This window comes from Ranitomeya imitator, chromosome 2 (assembly GCF_032444005.1).
Source record: "Ranitomeya imitator isolate aRanImi1 chromosome 2, aRanImi1.pri, whole genome shotgun sequence".
Lineage (NCBI taxonomy): Eukaryota > Metazoa > Chordata > Amphibia > Anura > Dendrobatidae > Ranitomeya > Ranitomeya imitator.
In genome coordinates, this window is record NC_091283.1 from 447798312 (window position 1) to 447822158 (window position 23847).

The 23847-nt window shown below is 47.0% G+C and overlaps 1 protein-coding gene across 1 annotated transcript in view; it reads right to left on the minus strand.

The window, feature by feature from the left end:
* The window catches only part of SLC52A3 (solute carrier family 52 member 3), a 78284-nt gene that overhangs the window by 7245 nt on the left and 47192 nt on the right, over nt 1-23847 (minus strand). The window contains exon 3 of the mRNA XM_069755664.1: nt 20791-20914. Coding sequence (XP_069611765.1) covers nt 20791-20914 — 124 coding nt within the window. The remainder of the gene's footprint in view (nt 1-20790; nt 20915-23847) is intronic.

Here is a 23847-nt window from a genome sequence, read left to right on the forward strand (position 1 = left end):
GCTGGACACAGAGGGGGCAGAAGGCAGCTGGACACAGAGGGGGCAGAAGGCAGCTGGACACGGGGGCAGAAGGCAGCTGGACACGGGGGCAGAAGGCAGCTGGACACAGGGGGGCAGTAAAGCTGGACACAGGGGGGCAGAAGGCAGCTGGACACAGAGGGGGCAGAAGGCAGCTGGACACAGGGGGGCAGAAGGCAGCTGGACACAGAGGGGGCAGAAGGCAGCTGGACACAGGGGGGCAGAAGGCAGCTGGACACAGATGGGGCAGAAGGCAGCTGGACACAGAGGGGGCAGAAGGCAGCTGGACACAGAGGGGGCAGAAGGCAGCTGGACACAGGGGGGCAGAAGGCAGCTGGACACAGAGGGGGCAGAAGGCAGCTGGACACAGGGGGGCAGTAAAGCTGGACACAGGGGGGCAGAAGGCAGCTGGACACAGAGGGGGCAGAAGGCAGCTGGACACAGGGGGGCAGAAGGCAGCTGGACACAGAGGGGGCAGAAGGCAGCTGGACACAGGGGGGCAGAAGGCAGCTGGACACAGATGGGGCAGAAGGCAGCTGGACACAGAGGGGGCAGAAGGCAGCTGGACACAGGGGGGCAGAAGGCAGCTGGACACAGAGGGGGCAGAAGGCAGCTGGACACAGAAGGGCAGTAAAGCTGGACACGGGGGTGTTATGGCTGGCAATCAGGCAACACAGCGTGCAGTAATCAGCGCACATACAGAGATCTGGCAATAACCAAAAACAATAGGACGAGCTCTGAGACGTGGAATCTCTGTAGACTGCAGTACCTGATCTATCCTCACACAACTGTAAGCAGCAGTGGATTGCGCCTATCAACTACCTATGCAACTCGGCACTGCCTGAGGAGCTGACTAGCCTGAAGATAGAAATACAAGCCTGACTTACCTCAGAGAAATACCCCAAAGGAATAGGCAGCCCCCACATATAATGACTGTTAGCAAGATGAAAAGACAAACGTAGGAATGAAATAGATTCAGCAAAGTGAGGCCCGATATTCTAGACAGAGCGAGGATAGCAAAGAGAACTATGCAGTCTACAAAAAACCCTAAAACGAAAACCACGCAAAGGGGCAAAAAGACCCACCGTGCCGAACTAACAGCACGGCGGTGCACCCCTTTGCTTCTCAGAGCTTCCAGCAAAAGTTAATAGCAAGCTGGACAGAAAAAACAGAAAACAAACTAGAAGCACTTATCTAGCAGAGCAGCAGGCCCAAGGAAAGATGCAGTAGCTCAGATCCAACACTGGAACATTGACAAGGAGCAAGGAAGACAGACTCAGGTGGAGCTAAATAGCAAGGCAGCCAACGAGCTCACCAAAACACCTGAGGGAGGAAGCCCAGAGACTGCAATACCACTTGTGACCACAGAAGTGAACTCAGCCACAGAATTCACAACAGTACCCCCCCCCCTTGAGGAGGGGTCACCGAACCCTCACCAGAACCCCCAGGCCGACCAGGATGAGCCACATGAAAGGCACGAACAAGATCTGGGGCATGGACATCAGAGGCAAAAACCCAGGAATTATCTTCCTGAGCATAACCCTTCCATTTGACCAGATACTGGAGTTTCCGTCTAGAGACACGAGAATCCAAAATCTTCTCCACAATATACTCCAATTCCCCCTCCACCAAAACAGGGGCAGGAGGCTCCACAGATGGAACCATAGGTGCCACGTATCTCCTCAACAACGACCTATGGAATACATTATGTATGGAAAAGGAGTCTGGGAGGGTCAGACGAAAAGACACCGGATTGAGAATCTCAGAAATCCTATACGGACCAATAAAACGAGGTTTAAATTTAGGAGAGGAAACCTTCATAGGTATATGACGAGAAGATAACCAAACCAGATCCCCAACACGAAGTCGGGGTCCCACACGGCGTCTGCGATTAGCGAAAAGCTGAGCCTTCTCCTGGGACAAGGTCAAATTGTCCACTACCTGAGTCCAGATCTGCTGCAACCTGTCCACCACATAATCCACACCAGGACAGTCCGAAGACTCAACCTGTCCTGAAGAGAAACGAGGATGGAACCCAGAATTGCAGAAAAATGGAGAGACCAAGGTAGCCGAGCTGGCCCGATTATTAAGGGCGAACTCAGCCAACGGCAAAAATGACACCCAATCATCCTGGTCAGCGGAAACAAAACATCTCAGATATGTTTCCAAGGTCTGATTGGTTCGTTCGGTCTGGCCATTAGTCTGAGGATGGAAGGCCGAGGAAAAAGATAGGTCAATGCCCATCCTACCACAAAAGGCTCGCCAGAACCTCGAGACAAACTGGGAACCTCTGTCAGAAACAATATTCTCAGGAATGCCATGTAAACGAACCACATGCTGGAAGAACAAAGGCACCAAATCAGAGGAGGAAGGCAATTTAACCAAGGGCACCAGATGGACCATTTTAGAAAAGCGATCACAGACCACCCAAATGACAGACATTTTTTGAGAAACGGGAAGGTCAGAAATGAAATCCATCGAAATATGTGTCCAAGGCCTCTTCGGGACCGGCAAGGGCAAAAGCAACCCACTGGCACGTGAACAGCAGGGCTTAGCCCTTGCACAAATTCCACAGGACTGCACAAAAGCACGCACATCCCGTGACAGAGATGGCCACCAGAAGGATCTAGCAACCAACTCCCTGCCTGATTCTCACCAGATTATACGCACCACGAAGATCAATCTTAGTAAACCAACTAGCCCCCTTAATCCGAGCAAACAAGTCAGAAATCAATGGCAAGGGATACTGAAACTTAACAGTGATCTTATTAAGAAGGCGGTAATCAATACACGGTCTTAGCGAACCATCCTTCTTGGCTACAAAAAAGAACCCTGCTCCCAATGGTGACGACGATGGGCGAATATGTCCCTTCTCCAGGGACTCCTTCACATAACTGCGCATAGCGGTGTGTTCAGGTACGGACAAATTAAATAAACGACCCTTAGGGAATTTACTACCAGGAATCAAATCGATAGCACAATCACAATTCCTATGCGGAGGTAGGGCATCAGACTTGGACTCTTCAAATACATCCTGAAAGTCCGACAAGAACTCTGGGATGTCAGAAGGAATGGATGACGAAATAGACAAAAATGGAACATCACCATGTACTCCCTGACAACCCCAGCTGGTTACCGACATAGAGTTCCAATCCAATACTGGATTATGGGTTTGTAGCCATGGCAACCCCAACACGACCACATCATGCAAATTATGCAGTACCAAAAAGCGAATAACTTCCTGATGTGCAGGAGCCATGCACATGGTCAGCTGGGCCCAGTACTGAGGCTTATTCTTGGCCAAAGGTGTAGCATCAATTCCTCTCAACGGAATAGGACACCGCAAAGGCTCCAAGAAAAATCCACAACGTTTAGCATAATCCAAATCCATCAGATTCAGGGCAGCGCCTGAATCCACAAACGCCATGACAGAATATGATGACAAAGAGCACATTAAGGTAATGGACAAAAGGAATTTGGACTGTACAGTACCAATAACGGCAGAGCTATCGAACCGCCTAGTGCGTTTAGGACAATTAGAAATAGCATGAGTAGAATCACCACAATAGAAACACAGTCTGTTCAGACGTCTGTGTTCGTGCCGTTCTACTTTAGTCATAGTCCTGTCGCACTGCATAGGCTCAGGCTTACTCTCAGACAATACCGCCAGATGGTGCACAGATTTACGCTCGCGCAAGCGACGACCGATCTGAATGGCCAAGGACATAGACTCATTCAAACCAGCAGGCATAGGAAATCCCACCATTACATCCTTAAGAGCTTCAGAGAGACCCTTTCTGAACAAAGCCGCTAGTGCAGATTCATTCCACAGAGTGAGTACTGACCATTTTCTAAATTTCTGACAATATACTTCTACATCATCCTGACCCTGGCATAAAGCCAGCAGATTTTTCTCAGCTTGATCCACTGAATTAGGCTCATCGTAAAGCAATCCCAGCGCCTGGAAAAATGCATCAACATTACTCAATGCAGAATCTCCTGGTGCAAGAGAAAACGCCCAGTCCTGTGGGTCGCCGCGCAAAAAAGAAATAATAATCAAAACCTGTTGAATAGGATTACCAGAAGAATGAGGTTTCAAGGCCAAAAATAGCTTAAAATTATTTCTGAAGCTCAGGAACTTAGTTCTGTCACCAAAAAACAAATCAGGAATCGGAATTCTTGGTTCTAGCATCGATTTCTGATCAATAGTATCTTGAATCTTTTGTACATTTACAACGAGATTATCCATTGAGGAGCACAGAGCCTGAATATCCATGTCCACAGCTGTGTCCTGAAGCACTCTAATGTCTAGGGGAAAAAAAAGACTGAAGACAGAGCTAAGAAAAAAAAATGATGTCAGGATTTCTTTTTTCCCTCTATTGGAAATCATTGAGGGGCTCCTTGTACTGTTATGGCTGGCAATCAGGCAACACAGCGTGCAGTAATCAGCGCACATACAGAGATCTGGCAATAACCAAAAACAATAGGACGAGCTCTGAGACGTGGAATCTCTGTAGACTGCAGTACCTGATCTATCCTCACACAACTGTAAGCAGCAGTGGATTGCGCCTATCAACTACCTATGCAACTCGGCACTGCCTGAGGAGCTGACTAGCCTGAAGATAGAAATACAAGCCTGACTTACCTCAGAGAAATACCCCAAAGGAATAGGCAGCCCCCACATATAATGACTGTTAGCAAGATGAAAAGACAAACGTAGGAATGAAATAGATTCAGCAAAGTGAGGCCCGATATTCTAGACAGAGCGAGGATAGCAAAGAGAACTATGCAGTCTACAAAAAACCCTAAAACGAAAACCACGCAAAGGGGCAAAAAGACCCACCGTGCCGAACTAACAGCACGGCGGTGCACCCCTTTGCTTCTCAGAGCTTCCAGCAAAAGTTAATAGCAAGCTGGACAGAAAAAACAGAAAACAAACTAGAAGCACTTATCTAGCAGAGCAGCAGGCCCAAGGAAAGATGCAGTAGCTCAGATCCAACACTGGAACATTGACAAGGAGCAAGGAAGACAGACTCAGGTGGAGCTAAATAGCAAGGCAGCCAACGAGCTCACCAAAACACCTGAGGGAGGAAGCCCAGAGACTGCAATACCACTTGTGACCACAGAAGTGAACTCAGCCACAGAATTCACAACACGGGGGGCAGAAGGCTGGACACAGGGGGGCAGTAAAGCTGGACACGGGGGGCAGAAGGCTGGACACAGAGGGGGCAGCAAAGCTGGATACAGGGGGCAGTAAAGCTGGACACAGAGGGGGCAGTAAAGCTGGACACAGAGGGGGCAGTAAAGCTGGACACAGAGGGGGCAGTAAAGCTGGACACAGAGGGGGCAGTAAATCTGGACACAGAGGGGGCAGTAAATCTGGACACAGAGGGGGCAGTAAATCTGGACACAGAGGGGGCAGTAAATCTGGACACAGAGGGGGCAGTAAATCTGGACACAGAGGGGGCAGTAAATCTGGACACAGAGGGGGCAGTAAATCTGGACACAGAGGGGGCAGTAAATCTGGACACAGAGGGGGCAGTAAATCTGGACACAGAGGGGGCAGTAAATCTGGACACGGGGGGGGGCAGAAAGCTGGACACGGGGGGGGCAGAAAGCTGGACACGGGGGGGCAGAAAGCTGGACACGGGGGGGCAGAAAGCTGGACACGGGGGGGGGCAGAAAGCTGGACACGGGGGGGGCAGAAGGCTGGACACGGGGGGGGGCAGAAAGCTGGACACGGGGGGGGCAGAAAGCTGGACAGGGGGGCGGGGCAGAAAGCTGGACACGGGGGGGGGCAGAAAGCTGGACACATGGGGGGCAGAAAGCTGGACACATGGGGGGCAGAAAGCTGGACACATGGGGGGCAGAAAGCTGGACACGGGACAGAGTGCTGGACAGAGATGGGGCAGAGTGCTGGACAGAGATGGGGCAGAGTGCTGGACAGAGATGGGGCAGAGTGCTGGACAGAGATGGGGCAGAGTGCTGGACAGAGATGGGGCAGAGTGCTGGACAGAGATGGGGCAGAGTGCTGGGCAGAGTGCTGGACAGAGATGGGGCAGAGTGCTGGACAGAGATGGGGCAGAGTGCTGGACAGAGATGGGGCAGAGTGCTGGACAGAGATGGGGCAGAGTGCTGGACAGAGATGGGGCAGAGTGCTGGACAGAGATGGGGCAGAGTGCTGGACAGAGATGGTGCAGGATTGGAAACAGATGGGGCAGGATGGATACGATGGAGACAGATGGGGCAGGATGGGGAGATCATATGGGGTAGAATGGATACTCATGAGGGCAGGATGAGAGAACATATGGCTGGAGCCTGAAATGAGACACACGGTGGCCAGGATGGCGAATATTACCATAGGGGCTAATTAAGGGATATTATTATTGCAGTGATGTATTTATTTTATTTTTTGAGTATACTGTTTTAAATGGGGGGGCGGTTCTGTTACTGTGTAGAGTGATACTATGTTGCCTTCTTCATGTGGTGTAATGTAGAAGTTGGGAAAATTAAGTAATGTGTTCTACAAGCGGAACTCGAGATAACTGTTTTATTTCCTGCAGAGACGAGTCCTGGCTGGATAAAGTGATGGCGGTCTGTGCTGGATGAAAGATGAAGGACTTCACCTAGAGACGTCACTGGTGAGTCAGTGTTACCTATACACTTACACTATACACTGTATACTATATACAGAGGTCCTGTGTACAATGTCACCAGTGATCACTGTATTATCTATACATTATATACAGAGCTCCTGTGTGTAATGTCACCAGTGATCACTGTATTACCTGTACACAGACACTGCTTACTAATTACAGATCTCCTGTGCATAATGGCACTGATGGTGATAGTATTGTGGGTTTTTTTTGTATTACTGATCAGTATTGTAGTATTCAGTCATTGTTGGTAATATGTGGTCTGGTCATGATGTGGAGGTAATATGTGGTCTGGTCATGGTGTAGCGGTATTTGTTCCTTGTATTTTATATTATTCGATCACTGTGGTGGTAATATGTCATCTGGTCATAGTGTTGTGGTATTTGTTCCTTGTATTATAGGTCATTTTAAAAATTGAAAAATAAACAAAAATATACCTAAATTGTATTGCATATTTTAACAAATATTTAGTAGGTTACAGTAGAGTAGGGCCCGGCCAAAAGTGTCTACCTTGTTGTGGTGGCGGCTTAAAAAATCTTTTGGCCAAAACAAAAGCTGCCGGCTATATGTGTGATCTGGTGATGGGAACTGTCAATGTGTGATAGGTGAGAAGTGGAGATTTTCCAAGAGAGAGTGGTGGGACTGTGGACAGTTCGTGGGGTGGAGCCTGGAGGCGGGGCTGGGGTGGAGCCTGGGCGGAGTTTCAAGGGGGCCCCGAAAATTTTGCCAGTATGGGGCCCCGAAATTTCTAGTGGCAGCCCTGACCGTACAGTTGCTAAGGTGGGGCCCAGACATGGGATACTCACCACACACGGGGATATGAACACACACACAAAATGTGCCACACACTACCACGTGCTTGAACACATATACCACCCTCCGCACACATTTCACCACACATACACATACCTCGCCACATAAAAGTCGAAACACAAAAGTCGCCGCTCAAAACTCGCCACGCGCAAAACTCGCCACATGCAAAACTAGGCTCACGCAAAACTCACCACACGTGCAAAACTCACCTCATGGGAAAACTCGCCGCACGCAAAACTTGCACCCGCGAAAAAATTGCCACATGCACAAAAGTTGCAACACATGCAAAAGTTGCCTCACACAAAACTTGCACATACTCAAAAGGCACCACACATAAAACTCGCCACGCGCAAAACTCACCATGCGCAAAACTTGCTGCACACAACTTGCTACGCTAACCTGTCACATGCAACTCGACACACAAAAAGTTGCTACATGCATGTCGCCACACAAAACTCATCTCACAAAAGTCGCTACATGCATGTCGCCACGCGCAACTCAACACACACAACTTGACACACGAAACTCGCCCTAAAACACACCCAAGTCTGGTATTATCCTTCAAAAATAAAAATCTGATTAAGACCGGGATCACACATGCGAGAAACACGTCCGTGTCTCGCATGTGATATCCAAGCTCTGGCGCCGGCACTGTGGAGCGGAGCGTGCGGCTGCATAGGAACACATGGAGCCGCACGCTCTGCTCTGAAGTGCCGGCGCCAGAGCTTGGATTTCACATGCGAGACACTGACGTGTTTCTCGCATGTGTGATCCCGGCCTAATAAGCAGACAAACTACAAGAACAACAAATGTACCATATAGGAAATACGGCAGCTGTCAGTCACATGACCTGTCTATTATGTGTATGTGTGAGCTAATATATGCTGGGGATTTATCAGGCTGCCAATTTAGCTTACAAATACTGAGGTAAAAATACTGACCAAATAATGTGTGAACGCGGTCTAATAAAGGAGATGACACACAGATATATACTATGTACAGGGGAGATGACACACAGGTATATACTATATACAGGAGGGGATGACACACAGATATCTATAATATAACGCTGGGAGCGTCACTCTGTCCGAAGCCTTTATTTTTTTTAAACAAATGTTTTTATTAAACAATAAGAAAAATATATGCAGATTACATTGCTGCAAACAATACACATATATGTTTTACATTTTCAATAAACTTTTTAACCCCAAACCAGCCTCCCTCCCCTCCCCTCACCCCCACCTCTAGAGACCTAACAAGAACCGCTCCGATCTACCCAAACGTCCATCATTAACCAGGAACAAGAAGATGTCATATCAATACTGCTCCCACGGGGGCAGAGGACCCAAAAGCAAGAACGAAATCTCCAGATCACGTTGACTCAAGCCAGGGATTCCACAGCCTGTTGAAAAGGTCCATCTTGTTTCTTTTAGAATAGATGCTCCTCTCCAATGCAACAATATGATCCACTTGCATCATGAAATCTCTTCTCGTTGGTGGCTCTACCCTAATCCAGAACTTAGCGATCAACTTTCGCGTGATAAACAGCAATCTAGCAATAACCGTTTTGTACGCGTTATCAGTTACAATCTCCTCTACGTAACCCAATACGCATACCAGAGGAAACCGTGGTACCGAACATTTGTATGTCAGTCCCACTTTATTTAGCACCACGATCCAAAACGAGGACAACCTGGGGCACTGCCACATCATATGGAGGATACCCGCCTCGGACTGCGAGCACCTAGGGCATTTGGAATTAGGTCTTAGACCAGCTTTGAATAACATGTCCGGAGTTCTATAAGCCCTATGAATAACAAATAGTTGTGACAGCCTCCCAGGCTCACTCATCGGTCCGAAGCCTTTATAGACTGCGCAGGCGCAAGCGCCGGCGCAGTCTGGCCCCCACAGAGTGACGCTCCCAGGAGATCGCGGTATGCGTAAACACTGAACGCACACCGCGATCTCCACCGGAGAGTCAGGGACCGCCAGGAGGGTAAGTATATTCACCTTTCCCCGTTCCAGCGCTGCGTGCGGCTCCGTCTCCCGGCTCCTCTGCTGTGACAGTTCAGAGGGCGCGATGACGCTCTTAACCCCTTAAGCCCCGAGGGTGGTTTGCACGTTAATGACCGGGCCAATTTTTACAATTCTGACCACTGTCCCTTTATGAGGTTATAACTCTGGAACGCTTCAACAGATCTTGGCGATTCTGAAATTGTTTTCTCGAGACATATTGTACTTCATTTTAGTGGTAACATTTATTCGATATAACTTGCGTTTATTTGTGAAAAAAACGGAAATTTGGCGAAAATTTAGAAAATTTCGCAATTTTCCAACTTTAAATTTTTATGCCCTTAAATCACAGACATATGTCACGCAAAATACTTAATAAGTAACATTTCCCACATATCTACTTTACATCAGCACAATTTTGGAACCAAAATTTTTTTTTGTTAGGGAGTTATAAGGGTTAAAAGTTGACCAGCAATTTTTACAACACCATTTTTTTTAGGGACCACATCTCATTTGAAGTCATTTTGAGGGGTCTATATGATAGAAAATACCCAAGTGTGACACCATTCTAAAAACTGCACCCCTCAAGGTGCTCAAAACCACATTCAAGAAGTTTATTAACCCTTCAGGGGTTTCACAGGAATTTTTGGAATGTTTAAATAAAAATGAATATTTAACTTTTTTTCACACAAAATTTAATTCAGCTCCAATTTGTTTTATTTTACCAAGGGTAACAGGATAAAATGGATGCCAAACGTTGTTGTACAATCTGTACTGAGTACGCTGATACCCCATATGTGGGGGTAAACCACTGTTTGGGCGCATGGCAGAGCTCGGAAGGAAAGGAGCGCCATTTGACTTTTCAATGCAAAATTGACAGGAATTGAGATGGGACGCCATGTTGCGTTTGGAGAGCCCCTCATGTGCCTAAACATTGAAACCCCCCACAAGTGACACCATTTTGGAAAGTAGACACCCTAAGGAACTTATCTAGATGTGTGGTGACCACTTTGACCCACCAATTGCTTCACAGAAGTTTATAATGCAGAGCCGTAAAAATAAAAAATCATATTTTTTCACAAAAATGATCTTTTCGCCCCCAATTTTTTATTTTCCCAAGAGTAAGAGAAGAAATTGGACCTCAAAAATTGTTGTCCAATTTGTCCTGAGTACGCTGATACCCCATATATGGGTGTAAACCATTGTTTGGGCGTATGGCAGAGCTCGGAAGGGAAGGAGCACCATTTTACTTTTCAATGCAAAATTGACTGGAATTGAGATGGGATGCCATGTTGCGTTTGGAGAGCCCCTGATGTGCCTAAACATTGAAATCCCCACAAGTGACACCATTTTGGAAAGTAGACCCCTTAAGGAACTTATCTAGAGGTGTGGTGAGCACTTTGACCCAACAAGTGCTTCACAGAAGTTTATAATGCAGAGCCGTAAAAATAAAAAATCATATTTTTTCACAAAAATGATCTTTTCGCCACCAATTTTTTATTTTCCCAAGGGTAAGAGAAGAAATTAGACCACAAAAGTTGTTGTGCAATTTGTCCTGAGTGCGACGATACCCCATATGTGGGGGTAAACCACTGTTTGGGCGCATGGCAGAGCTCGGAAGGAAAGGAGCGCCATTTGACTTTTCAATGCAAAATTGACTGGAATTGAGATGGGACGCCATGTTGCGTTTGGAGAGCCCCTGATGTGCCTAAACATTGGAACCCCTCACAAGTGACACCATTTTGAAAAGTAGACCCCTTAAGGAACTTATCTAGATGTGTGGTGAGCACTTTGACCCAACAAGTGCTTCACAGAAGTTTATAATGCAGAGCCGTAAAAATAAAAAATCTTATTTTTTCACAAAAATGATCTTTTCGCCCCCAATTTTTTATTTTCCCAAGGGTAACAGAAGAAATTAGACCACAAAAGTTGTTGTGCAATTTGTCCTGAGTGCAACGATACCCCATATGTGGGGGTAAACCACTTTTTGGGCGCATAGCAGAGCTCGGAAGGGAAGGAGCGCCATTTGACTTTTCAATGCAAAATTGACTGGAATTAAGATGGGACGCCATGTTGGTTTGGAGAGCCCCTGATGTGCCTAAACATTAAAACCCCCCACAAGTGACACCATTTTGGAAACTAGACCCCCTAAGGAACTTATATAGATGTGTTTTGAGAGCTTTGAACCTCCAAGTGTTTCACTACAGTTTATAACGCAGAGCCGTTAAAATATTTTTTTTTTTTCGCAAAAATTATTTTTTAGCCCCCAGTTTTGTATTTTCACAAGGGTAACAGAATAAATTGGACCAAAAAAGTTGTTGTCCAATTTGTCCTGAGTACGCTGATACCCAATATGTGGGGGGGAACCACTGTTTGGGCGCATGGCAGAGCTCGGAAGGGAAGGAGCGCCATTTGGAATGCAGACTTAGATGGATTGGTCTGCAGGAGTCACGTTGCATTTGCAGAGCCCCTGATGTACCCAAACAGTACAAACCCCCCACAAGTGACCTCTTATTAGAAACTAGACCTCCCACGGAACTTATCTAGATGTGTTGTGAAAACTTTGAACCCCCAAGTGTTTCACTACAGTTTACAACGCAGAGCCGTGAAAATAAAAAATCCTTTCTTTTTCCCACAAAAATGATTTTTAGCCCCCCAAATTTTTATTTTCCCAAGGATAACAAGAGAACTTGGACCCAAAAAGTTGTTGTCCAATTTGTCTCGAGTACGATGATACCCCATATGTTGGGGTAAACCCCTGTTTGGGCGCACGAGAGAGCTCGGAAGTGAAGGAGCACTGTTTTACTTTTTCAATGCAGAATTGGCTGGAATTGAGATCGGACGCCATGTCGCGTTTGGAGAGCCCCTGATGTGCCTAAACAGTGGAAACCCCCCAATTATAAATGAAACCCTAATCCAAACGCACCCCTAACCCTAATCCCAACTGTAACCCTAACCACACACCTAACCCTGACACACCCCTAATTCTAATCCCAACCCTAATCCCAACCGTAAATGTAATCCAAACCCTAACCCTAGCCGTAACCCTAGCCCTAACCCTAGCCCTAACCCTAACCCTAGCCCTAACCCTAATGGGAAAATGGAAATAAATACATTTTTTTTAATTTTATTATTTTTCCCTAAGGCTAGGTTCACATTGCGTTAGGGAAATCCGTTTAGCGCTAGCGGATTGCGCTAACGCAATGTCTTTTTAGGTGTCGTGTTTAGTGGTCGCGTTAACGTCCCCGCTCTGGAAGATCGGAGATCGGACCTCGGGCGCGCCGCGGACGCTGCAAGCAGCGTCCGAGGCGCGCCACAAAAGAACGGCACCTTGCTAGCACGAGCCGAAAATGGCACGCTCTAGCGATGCGCTACACCCGAAAATCACATTGCTGTCAATGGGTGTGCTAACGGACCCGTTGCACGGCGTTAATTGTGACATTTTCGCCGTGCAACGCTGTCCGTTAGCGTTAACCCATTAACACAATGTGAACCTAGCCTAACTAAGGGGGTGATGAAGGGGGGTTTGATTTACTTTTATAGCGTTTTTTATATCGGATTTTTATGATTGGCAGCCGTCACACACTAAAAGACGCTTTTTATAGCAAAAAAGTTTTTGCGTCTCCACATTTTCAGACCTATAATTTTTCCATATTTTGGTTCACAGAGTCATGTGAGGTCTTGTTTTTTGCGGGACGAGTTGACGTTTTTATCGGTTACATTTTCGGACACGTGACAGTTTTTGATCGCTTTTTATTCCAATTTTTTGTGAGGCAGAATGACCAAAAACCAGCTATTCATGAATTTCTTTTGGGGGAGGCGTTTATACCGTTCCGCGTTTGGTAAAATTGATGAAGCAGTTTTATTCTTCGGGTCAGTACAATTACAGCGATACCTCATTTATATCATTTTTTGTATGTTTTGGCGCTTTTATACGATAAAAGCTATTTTATAGAAAAAATAATTATTTTGGCATCGCTTTATTCTGAGGACTATAACTTTTTTATTTTTTTGGTTATGATGCTATATGGCGGCTCGTTTTTTGCGGGACAAGATGACGTTTTCAGAGGTACCATGGTTATTTATATCCGTCTTTTTGATCGTGTGTTATTCCACTTTTTGTTCAGCATTATGATAATAAAGCGTTGTTTTTTGGCTCGTTTTTTTTTTTTTTTTCTTACGGTGTTCACTGAAGGGGTTAACTAGTGGGCCAGTTTTATAGGTCGGGTTGTTACGGACGCGGCGATACTAAATATGTGTACTTTTATTGTTTTTTTGTTTTTTTTTTAGATAAAGAAATGTATTTATGGGAATAATATTTTTTTTTTTCTTCTTTATTTAGGAATATTTTTTTTTATTTTCTTTTACACATGTGGAAATTTTTTTTTTTACTTTTTCACTTTGTCCCAGGGGGGGACATCACAGACCACCGATCTGACAGTGTGCACAGCACTCTATCAGATCGGTGATCTGACATACAGCCGGGCAGGATTAGAGCTGCAGCTGCAGCCTGATCCTGACCCGGAAGTGCTCCCTGCAGGACCCGGATGCAGCCCGGCGGCCATTTTGGATCCGGGGACTGCAGGGAGAAGACGCACGGTATACGGTGAGTACATCACCGTGTACCGATCGTCTCAGGGAAGCCCGCAGGGAGCCCCCTCCCTGCGCGATGCTTCCCTGCACCGCCGGCACACCGCGATCATCTTTGATCGCGGTGTGCAGGGGGTTAATGTGTCGGGAGCGGTCCGTGACCACTCCTGGCACATAGTGCCGGATGTCAGCTGCGATAGGCAGCTGACACCCGGCCGCGATCGGCCGCGCTCCCCCCGTGAGCGCGGCCGATCGCATATGACGTACTATCCCGTCACTGGGAATTAAGTCCCAGGTCACCTGGACGGGATAGTACGTCATATGGGATTAAGGGGTTAATGCGCGCCGGCGCCGCCCTCTGACTTACCAGTCACAGGCAGAGGAGCCGGAGTGTGTCTTCAAGAAAATGGCGCCCGAAAGCGCGGACTGCGCAGGCGCCGATTCCTGCTGCCGCAATCGGCGCCTGCGCAGTCCGCGCTTTCCGGCGCCATTTTCTTGAAGACACACCTGCAGTGGAGCCGGACGATAGGTGAGTATGGTATTTTTTTTTTTTTAATATGGCAGCAGCATACGGGGGCATACACACTGGAGCATCTTATGGGGGGCATATAATACAAGATGGGAGCAGCACATGACAGAACGGGGACAGGATGGCAGCAGCACATGACAGAACGGGCGCAGGATGGCAGCAGCACATGACAGAACGGGCACAGGATGGGAGCAGCACATGACAGAACGGGCGCAGGATGGCAGCAGCACATGACAGAACGGGCGCAGGATGGCAGCAGCACATGACAGAACGGGCGCAGGATGGGAGCAGCACATGACAGAACGGGGTCGCAGGATGGCAGCAGCACATGACAGAGCGGGCGCAGGATGGGAGCAGCACATGACAGAACGGGCGCAGGATGGGAGCAGCACATGACAGAACGGGCACAGGATGGGAGCAGCACATGACAGAACGGGCGCAGGATGGGAGCATCACATGACAGAACAGGGGAGCAGGATGGGAGCAGCACATGACAGAACGGGCGCAGGATGGCAGCAGCACATGACAGAACGGGCGCAGGATGGCAGCAACACATGACAGAACGGGCGCAGGATGGGAGCAGCACATGACAGAACGGGCGCAGAATGGGAGCAGCACATGACAGAACGGGCGCAGGATGGGAGCAGCACATGACAGAACGGGCGCAGGATGGGAGCAGCACATGACAGAACGGGCGCAGGATGGGAGCATCACATGACAGAACAGGGGAGCAGGATGGGAGCAGCACATGACAGAACGGGCGCAGGATGGGAGCAGCACATGACAGAACGGGCGCAGGATGGGAGCATCACATGACAGAACAGGGGAGCAGGATGGGAGCAGCACATGACAGAACGGGCGCAGGATGGGAGCATCACATGACAGAACAGGGGAGCAGGATGGGAGCAGCACATGACAGAACGGGCGCAGGATGGGAGCAGCACATGACAGAACGGGCGCAGGATGGGAGCATCACATGACAGAACAGGGGAGCAGGATGGGAGCAGCACATGACAGAACGGGCGCAGGATGGCAGCAACACATGACAGAACGGGCGCAGGATGGGAGCAGCACATGACAGAACGGGCGCAGGATGGGAGCAGCACATGACAGAACGGGCGCAGGATGGGAGCATCACATGACAGAACAGGGGAGCAGGATGGGAGCAGCACATGACAGAACGGGCGCAGGATGGGAGCAGCACATGACAGAACGGGCGCAGGATGGGAGCATCACATGACAGAACAGGGGAGCAGGATGGGAGCAGCACATGACAGAACGGGCGCAGGATGGGAGCATCACATGACAGAACAGGGGAGCAGGATGGGAGCAGCACATGACAGAACGGGCGCAGGATGGGAGCAGCACATGACAGAACGGGCGCAGGATGGGAGCATCACATGACAGAACAGGGGAGCAGGATGGGAGCAGCACATGACAGAACGGGCGCAGGATGGCAGCAACACATGACAGAACGGGCGCAGGATGGGAGCAGCACATGACAGAACGGGCGCAGGATGGGAGCAGCACATGACAGAACAGGGGAGCAGGATGGGAGCAGCACATGAGTGCAAAATGAGAGGAGTGAGGGAAAATAGTGGAGTGATCGGAAAATGACAGATGTGAGGTCGAAATGACAAGTGTTAGGGGGGAATGAGAGGAGTGAGGGGGAAATAAGAGGAGCGAGGGGAAAAATGAGAGGTGTGAGGGAGAAAATGAGAGATGTGAGAGGGAAAATGAAAGATGTGATGGGGAAAATGAGAGGCGTGATCGGAAAATAAGAGAACCGAGGTGCTATAACTAACCACAGATATTTACTATGCCCAGGCAACGCCGGGCTCTTCAGCTAGTATATATATATATATCTAATATATAAAGCTGAATGTGTGTGTGTAAGTGTGTATGTCTGGGATTGGCATCTGCACCGTCGCAGCTACAGCCACAAAATTTTGCAGTCACACGTCTGGACCCCGAGAGCGTCATAGGCTATGTTGTGAGGCGAAATTTTAACCTCGCGCGTTCCAATTCACCAAACAATTTTGCCCCTATCTACATAATGGGGAAAAAGTGAAAGGAAAAGGGTTGGAGGCAAATTGACAGCTGCCAGATGTGAACAAGGGGGACGTAAAGAGTGAGAGCGATGGCGCCAAAGAGTATATACCGTACAGTTGCTAAGGTGGGGCCCCGACATGGGATACTCACCACACACGGGGATATGAACACACACACAAAATGCACCACACACTACCACGTGCTTGAACACATATACCACCCTCCGCACACATTTCACCACACATACACCAACCTCGCCACAAAAGTCGCCGCTCAAAACTCGCCATGCGCAAAACTCGCCACACGTGCAAAACTCACCTCATGGAAAACTCACCACACGCAAAACTTGCACACGCGGAAAAATTGCCACATGCACAAAAGTTGCCTCACACAAAACTTGCACATACTCAAAACGCACCACGTGTAAAGTGTTTTCGCTATAGGTATTGGAATTTCTCTCCAGCAGGAAGGTTGTATCTTTCTTGGAGAACTGGAAACAGGATAAGGTCATCTACGTTGAATAGGTGATAAAATCTGGTGATATCAACTGTGATCCTTGAGCACAAAGACAATATGAACTCAGAATCTGGGGAAATTTAATGTTACCTCACAAGGGGGCTAGTGGTAGAATGGAAGAGATAAGGGCCAAGCAGTATTTTAATGAGTCCCAGATTTTGAGTAAGTGAGATATTATGGGGTTTGAAATGTGTTTGCTTTGGGTTGGGAAGAGCCATAATAGAGAGTCAAGAGTCAGTGGGTGGCACTCTGGGTTCTCTATAGAGGGACAAAGAGGTGATTCAGAGGAGGCTGATATAGAGTTAATTGTGCCAGTTCAACTGCTTAATAATATTTGGTCAGGTTGGGAATGTACCATGCAGTTTCGATGTGGACACCTGCAGAAAGCAAGCACATGAAAAGCAGGAGAAAAAACACAATATTTGCGCTACATGTGAACACATCCTCAGCATTACATTTTTATCGGTTTAATGGAGGAAAAATAATCATTTCCGCAAATTTTTTCCATCATTTACCGATCATCTGTTCACTGTATTGTAAGAGTCGATACAACTACAGGGACACCAAATATGTTTGTCATTTACTGATGTGTGATATACAGTATGTACGGAAAGTATTCAGACCCCTTTAAATTTTTCACTCTTTGTTTCATTACAGCCATTTGGTAAATTCAAAAAAAGTTCATTTTTTTCTTATTTATGTACATTCTGCACCCCATCTTCACTGTAAAAAACAGAAACGTAGTAATTTTGCAAATTTATTAAAAAAGAAAAACTGAAATATCACATGGTTGTAAGTATTCAGACCCTTTGCTCAGTAGTAGAAGCACCCTTTTGAGCTATTACAGCCATAAGTCTTCTTGGGAATGATGCAACAAATTTTTCACACCTGGATTTGGGTATCCTCTGCCATTCTTCCTTGCAGATCCTTTCCAGTTCCGTCAGGTTGGATGGTGAACATTGGTAGACAGCTATTTTCAGGTCCAAAAACAGAAGAAAGACAGCGCCACAACGGCCAGTGATGATAATCTTACGTATTTAATCTGCCTCCTGCGGCGACGTTTCGGTACAATGACCTTTATCAAGCATAGCTTTTCTAGCTATTTTCAGGTGTCTCCAGAGGTTCTCAATTGGGTTTAGGTCAGGGCTCTGGCTGGGCCAGTCAAGAACGGTCACAGAGTTGTTCTGAAGCCACTCCTTTGCTATTTTAGCTATGTGCTTTGGGTCATTGTCTTGTTGGAAGGTGAACCTTCGGCCAAGTCTGAGTTCCAGAGCACTCTGGAAGAGGTTTTCATCCAGGATATCTCTGTACTTGGCCGCATTCATGTTTCCTTCAATGACAACTAGTCGTCCTGTCCCTGCAGCTGAAAAACACCCCCATAGGATGATGCTGCCACCACCATGTTTCACTGTTGGGATTGTATTGGGCAGCTGATGAGCAGTGCCTGGTTTTCTCCACACATACCGCTTAGAATTATCACTAAAACAGTCTATCTTCATCTCATCAGACCAGAGAATCTTATTTCCCATAGTCTGGGAGTCCTTCATGTGTTTTTTAGCAAACTCTTTGCAGGTGTAATAGAGTGCAGGGTAGAGTATGTAACCACAGAACAGACAGACCAACTGTTGAGGGGGATTTATTAACAGGAGTAAGATTCTCCTCGCAGAGAGAAAACAGAGGGGGTAAATAGAGAAAGAGCAAACAGTATAACAATACACAACAAGCAAACTGAAGCTATGAAACAGTTAAGCGGAATAGAAATGGTTAACAAGTGTTCTTGTAATGTATCAGTCCAGCGAGGTCCTGTCTGAAGGTTCCTTTTTCCAACGTGGGTGCCGTCACCAACAGCACTTGAAGATTCTGAAGTCTCTGCTCTGTCTCTTGGGAACTGGAGACTCCAGGGTTAAATCTTTGCAGCCTTTTCTCAGAGTGAAACTGGAAGCAGGAAGTAGAACAGCCACACTGCTGCACAGTCTCTGTATGTTAAGCTGACAGTCTCTCTGCAGTAGCGATGCTACACACACACTGGGCAGTTTACTTGTCACACTCAGGGAGTCTTGGCTTGTCACTGCAGTCACCGGGGCTGCGCGCTCGGGTCACTGTCTCTGCACTGTCAGGGGAAAAGTCTTCTCTGATTACGGAGATTTCCGAGTCCACACCCTCACATACAGCCTTCACTATGGCGGGTATCTCAGCCTCAGTGCCCTCACAGGGAGCACTCTCTCGTGGGGAGCGAGGCGCTGCAGCCCGCCTTCTCTCTCGCGCGCTGTCCCCTCTGTCCCACGCGTTCTGCTTTCCCACTCTTTTCTGACCATACTCCTCTTTTACTCTCCACCCCAGCAGTCACATGGTCTCCTCTGTCCAGGGCAGAAAGTCCTCCCCCAACAACCCACCTGTCCGACTAAGTGGTTCCAGGTAAGGAGCAGGGAAAGCAACCTCCTTTGGGCTCCTCTTCCTCTTCACCCCCTTACACAGGCTTTCATATATCTTGCACTGAGGAGAGGCTTTTGTTGGGCCACTCTGCCATAAAGGCCCGACTGGTGGAGGGCTGCAGTGATAGTTGACTTTGTGGAACTTTCTTCCATCTCCCTACTGCATCTCTGAAGCTCAGCCACAGTGATCTTGGGGTTCTTCTTTACCTCTCTCACCAAGGCTTTTCTCCCATGATTGCTCAGTTTGGCTGGACGGCCAGGTCTAGAAAGACTTCTTCTGGTGGCCCCAAAATTCTTCCATTTAAGGATTATCGAGACCGCTGTGCCTTTACGAACCTTGAGTACTGCAGAAATTCTTTTGTAACCTTGGCCAGATCTGTGCCTTGCCACAATTCTGTCTCTGAGCTCCTTGGCCAGTTCCTTTGACCTCGTGATTCTCATTTGGTCTGACATGCACTGTGAGCTGTGAGGTCTTATATAGACAGGTGTGTGCCTTTCCAAATCAAGTCCTATCAGTTTAATTAAACACAGCTGGACTCCAATGAAGGAGTAGAACCATCTCAAGGAGGATCACAAAAAATGGACAGCATGTGATTAAAATATTAGTGTCTGAGCAAAGGGTCTGAATACTTATGGCCATGTGATATTTCAGTTAAAATTTTTTAATAAACTTGCAAAAATTTCTACATTTCTGGGTGTTTTTTCAGTCAAGATGGGGTGCAGAGTGTACATTAAAAACAAAAAACTGACCTCTAGGACATATAAATGCACTGGTATAAAGAGATGTATCTCTATATACCAGTACACTGAGCTTGTAGTGCAGCACCAAACTTTGCACTTTCAAGTATGGAAAATTCTCTTATTCCCTACAAAGTGGCTTGTGGCTCATAGGTTTTGCTGCTGCCTTCAATGATATAAATTGTGAGTTCAAGACCAGAATTCCAGAAAAGAGAGGAACTATTTATTTAAATAGTCTGGGGAGGAGGAGGATCAGCAGAGGAGCACTGAAAAATGGCAGTGAAGTATTCACTGCAGGAGTCAGCAATGACATAGCCCTGACCTCTCAGGACAGTGGGACAGCTCCCCCAAATCGGGACAGTCCCACTGAATCCTGAACAGTATCTATATTTTTAGTATTGATAACATTTAGTGAAATAATAGTCATACTTACAATAAGGACGACTCCCCAGTTACTGTTCTGTAGAATAGGACATGGACTCATCACCGCTGTCATCATGTTATAAGCCCCGAATCCTGTCCCCACCACTGATAACACCACAAGGACTATAAGGGACCTGAAGGTGCAATATCAAATATTGAAGAGTATTAAATCTGCAATATCACCACTATTTCATTATTATGTTTAACCACTTGAGAAAGGTAAGATATCAGATATTTAGTGAGAATATGGAGTTCTGCTAGGTCAGGGCTAGAGGAGATGACATCTACATTTATTTCAACCACTATATTTATTATAAAGCTTCTGGGCCACGCTCAGTAATTTATACCAGGGTCCCCCAACTATTACTTACCAGTCATATTACCGGGCCTTTGGTTAAATCTTCAGCCCCTATAGCTACATCACTGTGGAATACATATGCAACTTTCAGGATGTAATATGGATGTTCCTGCCATTAAATAAGTATTGAAAACTGGGCTAGAACGAAGGAATGTAACGAAGAAAAAAAAATCAACTATTACTTACCTGGTAAATCCACATTGGCTTCAGTGCTGCCGCTCACGTGGGTCGAAGGTCTTTGTTAATTCATTCATACACAATGCGTCAGCACACTGCAAGTAATTAATACATGAACTCCAATATTGCTGTAAACATTAAAATCATAATGCATTTAGTTAACATTTTTTGATCAAAAAATGCAAAACCCATCCAACCTTGTCATGGTGTATCTAAATATCTATGACCCCAATCACTAATGTCCTACCTCTTCATGTGCCAAACCAGGCCTTACCTAAATGGGGAAATGAAAGGAAATCAGGCTTATCTAGCAATTAGCAACTTTCACAGAAAAGGTTTTAAGGGTGACATGGTCGGATGGTCTTTGCACTTTTTGATAAAAAAAATGTTAACCAAGAACCTTAAGTTTTTAATGTTTACAGTGTAACAAGGTGGCACGGTGTGGTAGTCATGGGCGAGTTCACTGGGTGACAGTCAGTGAGCACCCCAGCCCCCTTGCACATGAATAGACAGTTCTAGTCCCAGTCCTGAGTCACAGTGGGTTACCTCAGATGTATGGCTGCTCTCCATGCTTGAACGGATGCACCACACGTCACACTCTTTAGGGCCCCAACAGTGACCACTGGTTTAATAAAGGTGAGGTAGAGAAGAAAGGAAACAATCCCTGAACTGTCCCCATTCACAGCAACGGCTGCAGCAGGGAAGGCAATGGCTCCCAGTCAGCTTGCAGGAGCAAAAGGTCTCTTGTGAGACACGCACACAGTCCTTGTGCCTGCCACCCGGCAGTCCACTGGCATTTCTGTTCCTTCTAGGGGGTACGGTATGCTCCCAGACAGGGAGCATGTCCTGCTCAAGCCTGCCAGGGCAGGAACTGCAGACAGGGACTTCCTGTCCTTTTGGAGGCTGCTGACCCAGCCCCCTTAATTAACTCCTTACTGTCCTTAAGCTACATATACATTACATTATATAATAGTAGAACATGAGGACAAGACAAACACAGCACAAGCATAATAACACATTGCAAGACAATACTCATTAGTACATAGGTGACATATCACACGAGGCAAAGAAGAGCGGGGTGGCAAATGAGGGTCCCAACCACCTCCTTACACCAGCATTATTGGAGTTCATATGCTCATTAGTCGCAGCATGCTGACACATCTTGTATGTACAGTTGAAACCAGAAGTTTACATACACTATATAAAGACACATCTGCATGTTTTTCCCAATATCTGAATTTAAATCAGAATAAACCTTACCTATTATAGGTTAATTAGGATTACCATAATTATTAATATTTGCCAAATGTCAGAATAATGAGAGACAGAGAATGTTTAAGGCATTTTCATTACTTTCTGGAAAGTGAAAAGTTTACATACACTAAGATTACTATGCCTTTAGACAATTCTGGACTGCCCATATCATGATGTCATGTGTTTGTAAGCTTCTGAGTTTTTTGGCAACATCTGAGTTAATTAGGGTACGTTCACACTAGCGTTGCGCCGCCCTGCGTCGGCGACGCAACGCGCGACGCATCGAAAAACGCGCGCGTTTTGCGACGCGTGCGTCGTTTTTGACCAAAATCGGACGCACAGAAAATGCAACTTGTAGCGTTTTCGTGCGTCCGACGCCAGCGTCAGAAACGACGCACACGGCGAAAAACGCAAACAAAAAGACGCACGCGTCCCCTATGTTAAACATAGGGGCGCGTCGCCGACGCAACAGCGGCGCAACGCTAATGTGAACTTAGACTTAGAGACACACTTGTGGATGTATTTTAATGCACACCTGAAACACACTGCTTCTTTGTGTAGCATCATGGGAAAGTCTCAAGAAATCAGCCAATATATCAGAAAGAGAATTGTGGACTTGAGTACACTTTCAAAATACCAGAAGGTGCCTCGTTTATCTGTACAAACAGTTATGTGCAAGTACAAACAAGATGGGAATGTCCAGCCATCATACCGCTCAGGAAGGAGACACGTTCTGTGTCCCAGAGATGAACGTACTTTGGTCCGACATGTGCATATCAACGCAAGGACAAAAGCAAAAGACCTTGTGAAGATGATGGCAGAAGCTGGTAAGATTGTGTCAATATCCACAGTGAAATGAGTACTGTATCAACATGGGCTGAAAGGTCACTCTGCCAGGAAGAAGTAATTACTCAAAAAGAAACATTAAAAAAAGACACATTAATGTTTGCAAATGCACACAGGAACAAAGACCTTAATTTTTGGAGACATGTCCTCTGGTCTGATGAAACTAAAATTTAACTTTTTTGGTATTTGCATCTCGGCTTCAGGAAAATGGCCGCCGCGATCTCCATCTGCGCATGCGCGGCATCCCGCGGCCATTTTCCTGAAGCCCCGTGCAGCAGAGCACTCCATCTGTGCACGCGCGGCCTCAGGAAGATGGCCGCCCCCACCGATGACAAGGGTAATAGCGCAGATCGCGCGCTGTTTCTTCACCTGCGCGCAGTGGATTCGGAACTTGGACATGCGCACACCACTATGCCACCAACGGAAAGCTGG